Consider the following 12,297-nt stretch of genomic DNA (forward strand, 5'->3'; position numbering starts at 1 on the left):
GTTGTGACGTCTCTGCAGCCAGTTCTTTCACTGCCACCCAGGTCTGTGTGTTCCATCAGGTCCAATATTTTATCCCATATAATTGGGATTTTTGTCAATTCTATCAGGTTATTTGAAATTAGCCCGTCTGATATCAATAGACAATAGGTGCAGGAGTAGGCCATTTGGCCCTTCGAGCCAGCACCGCCATTCAATGTGATCATGGCTGATCATCCCCAATCAGTACCCCGTTCCTGCCTTCTCCCCATATCCCCTGACTACGCTATTTTTAAGAGCCCTATCTAGCTCTCTCTTGAAAGCATCCAGAGAACCTGCCTCCACCGCCCTCTGAGGCAGAGAATTCCACAGACTCACCACTCTCTGTGAGAAAAAGTGTTTCCTCGTCTCCATTCTAAATGGCTTACTCCTTATTCTTAAACCGTGGCGAGATAGATTGCTATCTCCTTAGTCTTGCTGACATTGAAACATAGAAACATAGAAAATAGGTGCAGGAGGAGGCCATTCAGCCCTTTGAGCCAGCACCACCATTCATTTTGATCATGGCTGATCGTCCCCTATCAATAACCCGTGCCTGCCTTCTCCCCATATCCCTTGACTCCACTAGCCCCTAGAGCTCTATCTAACTCTCTCTTAAATCCATCCAGTGATTTGGCCTCCACTGCCCTCTGTGGCAGGGAATTCCATAAATTCACAACTCTCTGGGTGAAAATGTTTTTTCTCACCTCAGTCTTAAATGACCTCCCCTTTATTCTAAGACTGTGGCCTCTGGTTCTGGACTCGTCCAACATTGGGAACATTTTTCCTGCATCTAGCTTGGCCAGTCCTTTTATAATTGTATATGTTTCTATAAGATCCCCCTCATCCTTCTAAACTTCAGTGAATACAGGCCTAGTCTAAAGTCCAGTGAATACAGGCCTAGTCTAAAGTCCAGTGAATACAAGCCTAGAGAGAAAGGTTGTTGTCTCGACACCAGAACATAAGGTTGCACCAACTGACTTTGCACTTTATCTCCTATTCTACATCTCCAATGAATGTCACAAATTCTTTCTGAAAGCAAAACTCTTGAGAAATGAGAGCATGGGGTGGCATGGAGACAGAACAGTTAATGCTGCCAGCTGCAGCTACTTGGAATCCATCCTAACCCAGTTGGGCAGCCTGTGGGGTAATTGTGCTCTGCTGAGTGCTTTGGTTCCAATACAGACAAATGGGACTATTTTAGATGCGGCATCTTGGTTGGCATGAACAACCTGGGGCATAATGGGTTTATGTGCTGTATGACTCCTAAAGGGCCTGTCCCACTTGGGCGACCTAACCCGCGAGTTCTGGTGAGTTTGCCCTCGACTCATACTTGCAGCATGGTCGACACGAGGTCATAGGAGGTCTTTGTAACTCTCCTTCATGCTCGAGAGTGGTCTCCACGTACTCGAGGCCTCAGCAAGGTCGCGGCATTTTTTCCAATATGTTAAAAAATGCCCGTGAGTAAAAAAAGGTCGCCATGGAAAAAAATCTATACTTTTTTACTCGTAGGTTTAGTCATAGTAGGTCATAGTAGGTCGGCAGGTACACAAAAATGCTGGAGAAACTCAGCGGGTGCAGCAGCATCTATGGAGCGAAGGAAATAGGTGACGTTTCGGGCCGAAACCCGTCTTCAGACTGATGGGGGGTGGGGGGGAGAAGGAAGGAAAAAGGGAGGAGGAGGAGCCCGAGGGCGGGGGGATGGGAGGAGACAGCTCGAGGGTTAAGGAAGGGGAGGAGACAGCAAGGGCTAGCAAAATTGGGAGAATTCAATGTTCATGCCAACCGGACGCAAGCAACCCAGGCGGAATATGAGGTGCTGTTCCTCCAATTTCCCGTGTTGCTCACTCTGGCAATGGAGGAGACCCAGGACAGAGAGGTCGGATTGGGAATGGGAGGGGGAGTTGAAGTGCTGAGCCACCGGGAGTTCAGGTAGGTTATTGCGGACTGAGCGGAGGTGTTCGGCGAAACGATCGCCCAACCTCCGCTTAGTCTCACCGATGTAAATCAGCTGACATCTAGAGCAGCGGATGCAGTAGATGAGATTGGAGGAGATACAGGTGAACCTTTGTCGCACCTGGAACGACTGCTTGGGTCCTTGAATGGAGTCGAGGGGGGAGGTGAAGGGACAGGTGTTGCATTTCTTGCGGTTGCAACGGAAAGTGCCCGGGGAGGGGGTGGTACGGGAGGGAAGGAAAGAATTGACAAGGGAGTTGCGGAGGGAGCGGTCTTTGCGGAAGGCAGACATGGGGGGAGATGGGAAGATGTGGCGAGTGGTGGGGTCACGTTGGAGGTGGCAGAAATGGCGGAGGATTATTTGTTGTATTTGCTGGCTGGTGGGGTGAAAGGTGAGGACTAGGGGGATTCTGCCCTTGTTGCGAGTGCGGGGATGGGGAGAGAGAGCAGTGTTACGGGGTATGGATGAGACCCTGGTGTGAGCCTCATCTATGGTGGAGGAGGGAAATCCCCGTTCCCTGAAGAGCGAGGACATTTCCGATGCCCTGGTGTGGAACGTCTCATCCTGGGAACAGATGCGGCGTAGGCAGAGGAATTGGGAGTAGGGGATGGAGTCTTTACAGGGGGCAGGGTGGGAAGACGTGTAGTCCAGATAGCCATGTGAGTCAGTGAGTTTGTAGTGTATGTCGGTCAGAAGTCTGTCCCCTGCGATGGAGAGTAGGTCGGCATGTTAGTTGTAGGTAGTCGAGGGTATTCGAAGGTAGTCTTCATCATAGTCGAAGGGAGGTCGAAGGAGATCGAAGGAGATTGTCTTCACTCTCCACTATTCGGTGTCAAATTTTCCCAAAGTTAGTTGTAGCTAGTCAAAGCTGGTCTTCAACATAATCGAAGGAGGTCTTCTACATAGTCGAAGGAGGTCTTCAACATATCATTTTTTTCGAACTCTCCTAAACTCGCCAATTAAGTCGCCCAAGTGGGACAGCCCCTTAAGTTTATGTTATTAGGCCATTCGGTCCATCAAGTATACTCTGCCATTCACTAATGGTTCATATATGGATTCTGTTGCACCCTCTTTATGTATTAATTCTTAAGTTTTGGGTCCTCCTGGATTTAATGACACTTTCTCTTCCGGGTATTTATAATTACCTTCTTGTAAGAGAATAATCTATTTCGGTTAGATTTCACAACCCCTTGTGAATATCAGGACTGTGTTTTTTCTAGCCCAGCGGTCATTTAAGAATCTTTATCTTGTAAAAGGCCAGTAATTTTGATGGCCGCGTTTCTCTGCCGCGTTTCTCTCGGTGTTGTTTTTGCCGCTATTTATGTGCTTACGTTTCTAATAATTAGTTATTTTAAAACGGTCTCCCGAACATTGCGAAGTAGTTACGCGTATTGATCGTTGTATGTGTCTAATTTGCAAAAATAATCAATTATATACACACTGTATCTTATAATAGTACAATGACAAAAAGCCGTATTCAGGGCACATTGAGCATTTTAAACTGGAACCGACGTTTAAACCGAAGATAGGCACAAAATGCTGGAGTAACTCAGTGGGACAGGCAGCATCTCTGGAGACAAGGAATGGGTGGCGTTTCGGGTCGAGACTCTTCTTCAGGCTGAGAATCAGGGGACAGGGTGTCTAGAGATATGGAAGGGTAAGGTGTGAAAACGACAGATCTGAAGTAGCCTTGACCCGAAACGTCACCCATTCCTTCTCTTCCGAGATGCTGCCCTGTCCGGCTGAGTTACTCCAGCATTGTGTGTCTATTCTCGGTGTAAACCATCATCTGCAGTTCCTCCCTTCACACAAGGGTGTTGAAACTGCAGCCCTGTTTGTATCGGATGCGGCTATGTGTATTTTTGTTAGTCCTCCGTGTATCATTTACGAGTTAATTGGTTCTGAATTCAATCTCCGTTCCGACAGAGCATAATCTGAAGTGTGTTTTACTGAGGGCGAGTTCCAGATAACACGCCAGACCTATTGCTGACTGCAACGGGCAGCATTTCCCCAGCGATCCATTACACCACCCGAATCAAAAACCCCATTCTTGATGAAATGCGAAATCGCTTTAAGTTTGTTTTATTCAAAGTTAATTGAAGCATTTGAAACTTTCTGAAAGTGGGGTATGGCAATCTCAACGGCTGGATACGGTATGACATGATCATCTTTGCAGTAACTTGTTGAATCGTTGAGTTATTATTGTGGGATCGAGAGTAATTTGCGGCACTTTGTATTCGGTTGGTTTGAACCTCGCCATCATCTTCCACAAGGACAAATGGGAAGAAGTGCACAACCTACTGGCCAAAGTCGGCTCTGCTTCCAGAGCAAGGTGTGAGCGACCTGCTCTTGACCCGATACTGTGGAGTACAACAAACCACGTGTTATAAACACGCTGAATAGAAATTAATATTCCTAGAGGTCTTCCGACCCCCATTTTGTTCATTTCGAATATATGTGGATTGACAATAAACAATAGGTGCAGGAGTAGGCCATTCGGCCCTTCGAGCCAGCACCGCCATTCAATATGATCATTCACAATCAGTACCTCGATCCCTGCCTTCTCCCCATATCCCCTGACTCCGCTATTTTTAAGAGCCCCATCTAACTCTCTCTTGAAAGCATCCAGAGAACCAGCCTCCACAGAATTCCACAGACTCACCACTCTCTCACTCAAAAGTGTTTCCTCGTCTCCGTTCTAAATTGAGGATTGAGGTTTTAATTAAATAAAATCAATGATAAACTGAAACGCAAATTAAAGAACACCGTTCTACCCCCCCCCCCCCCAATATGTAAGGTGCAATTGTAAAGTAGACGAGTGTTTGTTAAAAAAACCCCGAATTGGTCAAAAAGTAAAAGAAGCATAATGCGTGCTTGCTTTCTTTCATAGGTCCGGCCATTGAGTATAAGGGTCAGGAAGTCGCGATGCGGCGTTATACTGTAATAAGGCCGCCTCTCATCCTTCCAAATACCAGTGAATACGAGCCCAGTCTTTCCAATCTTTCCTCGTATCCGCCATCCCGGGATTAACCTCGTGAACCTACGCTGCACTGCATCAATAGCTAGGATGTCCTTCCTCAAATTAGGAGACCAAAACTGCACACAATACTCCAGATGTGGTCTCACTAGGGCCCTGTACAACTGCCGAATGACTTATTTACTCCTTTACTCAAATCCTCTCGTTATGAAGGTCACCATGCCATTAGCTGTACCTGCATGTTTACTTTCAGTGACTGGTGTACAAGGACACCCAGGTCTTGTTGCTCTTCCCTTTTTCCTAATTTGACACCGTTTAGATAATAATCTGCCTCCTTTTTCTTGCCGCTAAAGTGGATAACCTCATATTTATTTACATTATACTGCATCTGCCATGCATCTGCCCACTCACTCAACCTGTCCAAGTCACCCTGCACCTCCTAGCATCCTCTTCACACTGCCAGCATCTATGCAACATCTATGGAGCGAAGGAATAGGTGACGTTTCGGGTCGAGATCCTTCTTCAGACTCTAGAGTTGGGGTCCATTGCAGGTCTGGGCGAGTGAGGCCCGAAGTTTCGGGAGAATCGAAGTGAGGTTTTGCTGGTGCCGGCAGCCAGAGTAGATCGCAAGGTGGCAGATAGCCTGTCGGTATCTATAGTCCGGTTGGGTCCGAACAATTTACTTGTCACATCCTCAAAAAATACCAGAAGATTAGTCAAGCAGGATGTCCCCTTCATAAATCCATGCTGACTCGGACCGATCCTTTTTACTGCTATCCAAATGCGCCGTTATTACTTCTTTAATAATTGACTCCAGCATCTTCCCCACCACCGATGCCAGGCTAACTGGTCTAGAATTCCCCGCTATCTTTCTCGCTCCTTTCTTGAAAAGTGGGATAACATTAGCTACCCTATGTTCTATGTCTCTTTATAAGGGGTAAATAAGCAAGGTTGCAGCGAATGCAGGGACGGGGTCCCGTCGCTGATTACGTTAAATGTCTTGAAAGAAGTTTGGTTTAATAATGGTAGTCTGATAGGGTCTGAAGAAGGGTCTCGACCCGAAACGTCGCCCATCAAACCAAATCTTCTCTCCAGAGATGCTGCATTTCCCGTTGAGTTACTCCAGCTTTTTGTGTCTATCTTTAGTTTAATAAGTTTATGTTAGTTTTATGTTAATATTATGTTAATGTTATGTTTATGTTAATATTAGTTTATGTTATCCATGAAAAAATGACATTATCATACATCGTCATGTGTGTGTGTGTGTGTGGGTGTGTGTGTGTGTGTGGGGGGGGGGGGGGGGGGGCGGTTGTTCAAACTTCCAATGAAGTGCCATGTAGAAAAAAAAGTCTAAGTTACAAAGTCAAATGAAACCTCAGGCACACAAGTGGTTTTTCCGCCGTACACAGAAGCTCACAGTGAGAGACATCCAGATAAGATCCCACACAAGTCTGTCTGTGGGACGGTCGAAGGCTGAGTCAGTGTGGCCGGAGAGAGGGAGAGGTGAATCCGATGGCTCGGCCGCTGGTTTTTTGCAAGATGCTGTCTCTTTAAATCGGTATCAAAGCGGATTACAGCTGATCCTCCCCATGTGACTCCGCCTTAGCCCGTGGCTTCCAGCGCGTCCGGGCTCCCAACCTCTCTCTGCTTGTATCTGCAGTCAGCCTGGAACCTGGTGCCGGCTCGCTATGCCTGACCCTTCTCTCCCTGCACCATTTCTCTCGTCCAAGTCTCTCGCTGGAGATGCTCGCTGGCTGACACCTTAAGTTTCTGTGGCTGCTGGGATCCACGCTGACACCCGTGGCGGCGGCGGCTCCAGGGAAACTAGAATGGAAGGGAAATAACCCCCCTCCCCTGTTTAAGAAACCAGACCCCCCCCCCCCCCCCAAATCCTCTCCACCTCCCCCCCCCCCTTCTTCCTTCCCCCGACCCCCTCAAAACATAATTGTGACGGAAAATGCAGAAGAGCATTAGGTATAATGAGGGACACGCTGTATACTTGGCCCTGATAGCGCGCAAAGAGGGGGCGAAGCGCGGCTACCTGAGCAAGAAGACTGCCGAGAACAACAAGTGGCACGACAAGTGGTTCGCCCTTTACCAGAATGTCCTCTTCTACTTTGAGCACGAGCAAAGCAGCAGACCCTCTGGGATTTATCTGATCGAAGGCTGCACGTGTGAGCGGGTCGCCTCCCCGAAGCCCCCGACTATGGGCAAGGAGACCCTGGAGAAACAGGTAAACGTGCAGATACAACGAAGCGGCGCCCCGCAAACCCACCCGAGTGGAAAGTCAGTGGCGACCCCTGTCTGTCTGTCTGTCTGTCTGTCTGTCTGTCTGTCTGTCTGTCTGTCTGTCTGTCTGTCTGTCTGTCTGTCTGTCGTGCCTTGTAAACCTCGCTGGCCATATGTTTCTGTCACGCAACAACTCTGTCTATTAATCAGCTCATGTGTAGGAAGCAACTGCAGATGCTTGTTTACACTGAAGATAGACACAAAATGCTGGAGTCACTCAGCGGGTCGTCACCTATTCCTCTTCCCCAGCGACGCTGCCTGACCCGCGAAGTTATTCCAGCTTTTCGTGTCCATCAAGCACCTCATTCGTTTCTGCAGTTGTTGCTTCTGAGGGGGAGTTGCTAAATGTATTGTAATTTGCCACGGATTTGGGAGGGGGGGAAGGGGGATAAACGTGTCACCTCTGACAGAAGCTCATATGTGACTGCTCTGGTGTGGCCAACACATTGTGTAGGAAGGAACTGCAGATGCTGGTTTAAACTGCAGATAGACACAAAAAGCTGGAGTAACTCGGCGGGACAGGCAGCTTCTCTGGAGAAAATGAATAGGGCTGAGAAGGGTCTCGACCCGAAACATCAGCTATTCCTTTTCTCCAGAGATGCTTCCCGTCCCGCTGAATTACTCCAGCACTTTGTGTCTATCTTCTGAGCAACACATTGGTCCTCTTCCCCGAACTTTGTGGCGACCACTAGGACTCACTCGTAGCCCTTGTACCCGCGCTCCCACCCTGGAAGTTAACTACCTCCGATCCAATCGCTGGGAATAAAAAACAAGACTGGTTATGAAAACGAAAGCTTGGCGGGGAAACTAAACACAAAAACAATTGTAAAGTTATTGTTAGTGGAACGGAACCGCGCGCAGCCAAAATCTCCGCCCTTTCCATCCCCGTCCCGAGAGAGGGAGGGAGTCTGTCAGCATTTAACAGAAGATAGACACAAAATGCTGGACTATAACTCAACGGGTCAGGCAGCATCTCTTGGAGAGAAGGATCTATGGAAAAAAAGATCCCCAGAGATGCTGCCTGAACAGTTGAGTTACTCCAGCATTTTGTGTCTATCTTCGGTGTAAGCCAGCATCTGCAGTTCCTTCCTGCACATTATTTAACAGGACAGGGTAAGGTTCATATCCCCAGCCACTACGATTAGACCTGAATGCAGTAGTTTTAAAGATTACGAGCGCTGTAAAACCCCAAGATTCCGTTTATAGAACGATGTTGCTCTTTGATGTATTATAATCCAAAAGCCTCCAGTTTTTATAGTTCATCCAAAACGACAAACAGTTAATCAGTTCCCGTGGGACCACCGCACTATGTTGTGATAGTGTGTGTGTGTTGGCAGGTGGTCGGGCGCCTCGAGTCTTTAATGTTCCGTTGAGTATTGCGGCTCTTCTTGAAAAAAAATGTGTTGCCACTTGGTGTGAAACTTATTCTCCCAAACAGATATCAAACGTACTATTGGTAATCAACCAGCAAAGATAAAAAATACATTTGGTATCAAATCCAATTCTCTCTTCAAGCACTGTGTATGGCATTGGGAAATGTCAGATCGTTTGAAAGCCTCATTCAGAAAATATAATAATTTTTGTGAGATTTGGATCAGGCCATCACGACGGAACAGTTAATCATTTTGGAAGCGATTCAAAAATCAAGCGTTGCTTTTTTATCCTTGAAAACGTGCCCGCTCCAGCGTTGTATGCACCTAGGGGGCTTGGAGCATTAACATTGGGTTGCAATGTTCAGCTTTGCGCCGGGAAGTTGCTCTCGGCCATAGTTACAGTTTCACTGAACAAATACGATGGGGGGGGGGGGGGGGGGGGTCTGAGTTTATCAGTGTAACAGGCACACACACACACACAAAGCAAAATGTGGTGGAATTATGTCATTTGCCCTAAGGTCAAACACCACGTATAAATAGAAACGTGCGTGAGTGTGTACCACCTGACCTATCTATAGTGCCGGGGAAAAGAAAAACACTGCCGTAAAAAAATATCCAGTCTCTGTGGTTTTCCATTAATTAACGTACTTGCCTTTGTGTTACTGAGCCTAGAGGCGCAGTTGAAGGTACACTATAACATTGCATAATTATTTGTGAACTAACATCTGCAGTTCCTTGTTTCATCATTCTGCTATAATTATGTGCTAATCTCGATTGAGTCATGCTTTTTAAGTCATCGATTGTTACCGTAAGGAATAGTTTATGTACATGTTTACAGATGTTGCAGGACCTAATGCAACGCGTTTCAAAACATTGGCTATTAACTGGTATAAAACACGTATATGTTTGCTAAATACTCACATATCCAGTCCTTTTACCGTTAAAACCTGCTGATGGGCCATCGCAGTACAATACTTTGGAAACCTGCTGGCCAGATAGCACAATATAAATGAATTCATTCAACATTAATGACAAGGATGTGATCTCTCAACCTAGTTTTAAGCACTGGTAATAGCTGGCATTCTTTAGCTGTAAAATTTTAATTGAAAACTAGGTGGTAGAAATTGATACGACTGCTTTATATTTTTCCAAACAATGTTGAGAGCTTAGAAAGTATTACCATGGTGACTTAACTCATTCTAGCATGTGCTTTTCAGCTGGGTGTGATGTTGTTGGCATCAATGGCACCATCTTTTCTTTGTCAAGTTTTTGGCCAATCCATCTATCAAATATATCAAACATGCAGTAGTTATAAATTGTGTAGGAAAGAACTGCAGATGCTGGTTTAGTTTAAACTAAACTTAGAGATACAGCGCGGATAGAAGCCCTTCGGCCCATTGGGTCCATGCCGACCACGATCCCCGCACACTAACACTATCCTACACCCACTAGGGCCATTTTTTACATTTACCAAGCCAATTAACCTACAAACCTGTACGTCTTTGGAGTGTGGGAGGAAAATTAAGATCTCGGAGAAAACCCACGCAGGACACAGGGAGAACGTACAAACTCCGTACGGACAGCAGGCATATTCGCTGTAATGTAGCCACTCTACCGCTGACCCTTCGAGGCTCTAGTCTGAAGAAGGGTCTTGACCCAAAACGTCACCCATTCCTTCTCTCCAGATGAGTTACTCCAGCTTTTTGTGTCTTCCTTCGGTTTATACCAGCATCTGCAGTTCTTTCTTACGTAGAAGATATGCGTTACATGGAGGTAAAAGATGCTAAATAAGTAGCGATAATAAAGGAAATAGGCCATTGTTAGCTGTGGGCTGGGTGAAAATGAGTTACAGACAATGAAACTCACCAGAACCAAGTTGAAACTAGTACTCATCCCCATCTGTGATTTGTCCAACAACAGTGGTGTCGTCGGCGAACTTGATGATGGAGTTCGCACTATGACCAGCTACGCAGTCATGGGTATAGAGTGAGTACAGCAGGGGGCTGAGCACGCAGCCTTGAGGTGCTCCTGTACTAATTGTTACTGAGGATGAAGTGTTTCCGCCAATTCGAACAGACTGTGATCTGTGGATGAGGAAGTTGAGGATCCAATTCAGAGGGATGCGCAGAGACCCAGATCCGTGAGGCTTGGTAACCAGCTTGGAAGGGATGATGGTATTAAACGGCAAACTCTCAACAATAGCCTGACATAAGTGTTTTTATTGTCCAAGTGGTCCAATGCGGAGTGGAGAGCCAATGAAATTGCATCCTCCTTTGACCTATTGTGGCGGTAAGCAAACTGCATTAGGTCAAGGTTCTTGTTGAGGTAGGAATTGATGCGCACCATAACCAACCTCTCAAGGCACTTCATCACCACAGACGTTAGTGCCACTGGTCGATAGTCATTGAGGCACGCCACCTTACTCTTCTTGGGCACCGATATTAAAGCAGGTGTGAACCTCAGAAGTGAGAGGTTGAAAATGTCCGTAAAAACTCCCGCCAGTTGGTTTGCACAGGTCCTGAGAACTCGACCGGGTATACCATCAGGCCCAGGCGCTTTCCGAGGGTTCACCCCCCTGAATGATCTTCTGACGTCGCCCTCTGTGACCGTGACTGTAATACCGTCAGGGTGAATGGGGGCTCGGGAAGGCACATAGGTGTTCTCCGCATTGAGCTTGTCAGGGTGTGAGGGTTCGGTGTCGTTTGAGCTGCCTCCTGATTTCGCCTTGTAGGAAGTAATGGCATTCAAGCCCTGCTACAGTTGCCAAACATCCGTCTCATCCTCCAGCTTAGAGCAGAAGTCCCTTTTGGCCTTTTTGATGGCCTTACCAAGGTCGTATCTGGACTTCTTATAGACCTCTGCATCGCCAGACCTGAATGCCCGGGATCTGGTCTTCAGAAGAATGCAGATCTCATGGCTCATCCAAGGCTTCTGATTAGGAAACACTCGGAAGGTTTTTGTTGGAACGCAGTCCTCCACACATTTCCTTATGAAGTCTGTAACGACTGTGGCGTATTCGTTCAAGTCCGTTGCAGAGTCCTTGAACATTGCCCAGTCTACAGACTCCAAACAGTCCTGGAGTTTTCCTTTGCCTCCCCTGACCAGCTCTGTATAGTCCTCACCTCTGGGGGTGCGCTCTTCAATTGCTGCCTGTATGCAGGAAGAAGCTGAATGGTCAGATTTTCTGAAGTGAGGGCGAGGGATAGAGCGATAGGCATCCTTGATGGTCGTGTAGCAGTGGTCGAGGGTGTTTGATCCACTGGTGCTGCAGGAGACATGTTGGTGGAAGTTAGGGAGCGATTTCTTCAGGTTGGCTTTGTTGAAGTCCCCGGCTTTGGTGGTAAACGCCTCGGGGTAAGCCGTCTGGTCATGGCGTGCAGGTCCTCCAGTGCCAGACGTACGTCTGCCTGGGGTGGGATGTAGACCACACATACACACCTAAATATAAACTAAAACATACGTCCAAGACAAAAGAAAACAAAAAAAAAGACAGATGGACTGCAGGCGAGCCGCAGCTGCTTGGGCTTTGGCAAATGTAAATTGTCCCTAGTGTGTAGGATAGTGATAATGTGCGTGGACCGCTGGTTGGTGCGGACTCGGTGGGCCGAGGGGCCTGTTTCCACGCTTCCAAACTAAACTAACCGTCATGTTCGACACGGACATTGTGCGCTGAAGGGCCTGTTCGT

At 47.2% G+C, this 12,297-nt stretch overlaps 1 protein-coding gene across 1 annotated transcript in view; it reads left to right on the forward strand.

Annotated features, from left to right (window-relative positions):
• Positions 1–6,872: 6,872 nt before the first annotated feature.
• rasgrf2 (Ras protein specific guanine nucleotide releasing factor 2) overlaps positions 6,873–12,297 on the forward strand; it is a 225,554-nt gene continuing 220,129 nt past the window's right edge. Inside the window, exon 1 of the mRNA XM_033018742.1 lies at positions 6,873–7,182. Within this exon, the coding sequence (XP_032874633.1) occupies positions 6,907–7,182 (276 nt within the window). The 5' untranslated portion in view covers positions 6,873–6,906. The remainder of the gene's footprint in view (positions 7,183–12,297) is intronic.

Source organism: Amblyraja radiata, chromosome 3, assembly GCF_010909765.2.
Source record: "Amblyraja radiata isolate CabotCenter1 chromosome 3, sAmbRad1.1.pri, whole genome shotgun sequence".
In the NCBI taxonomy this organism is placed as follows: Eukaryota; Metazoa; Chordata; class Chondrichthyes; order Rajiformes; family Rajidae; genus Amblyraja; species Amblyraja radiata.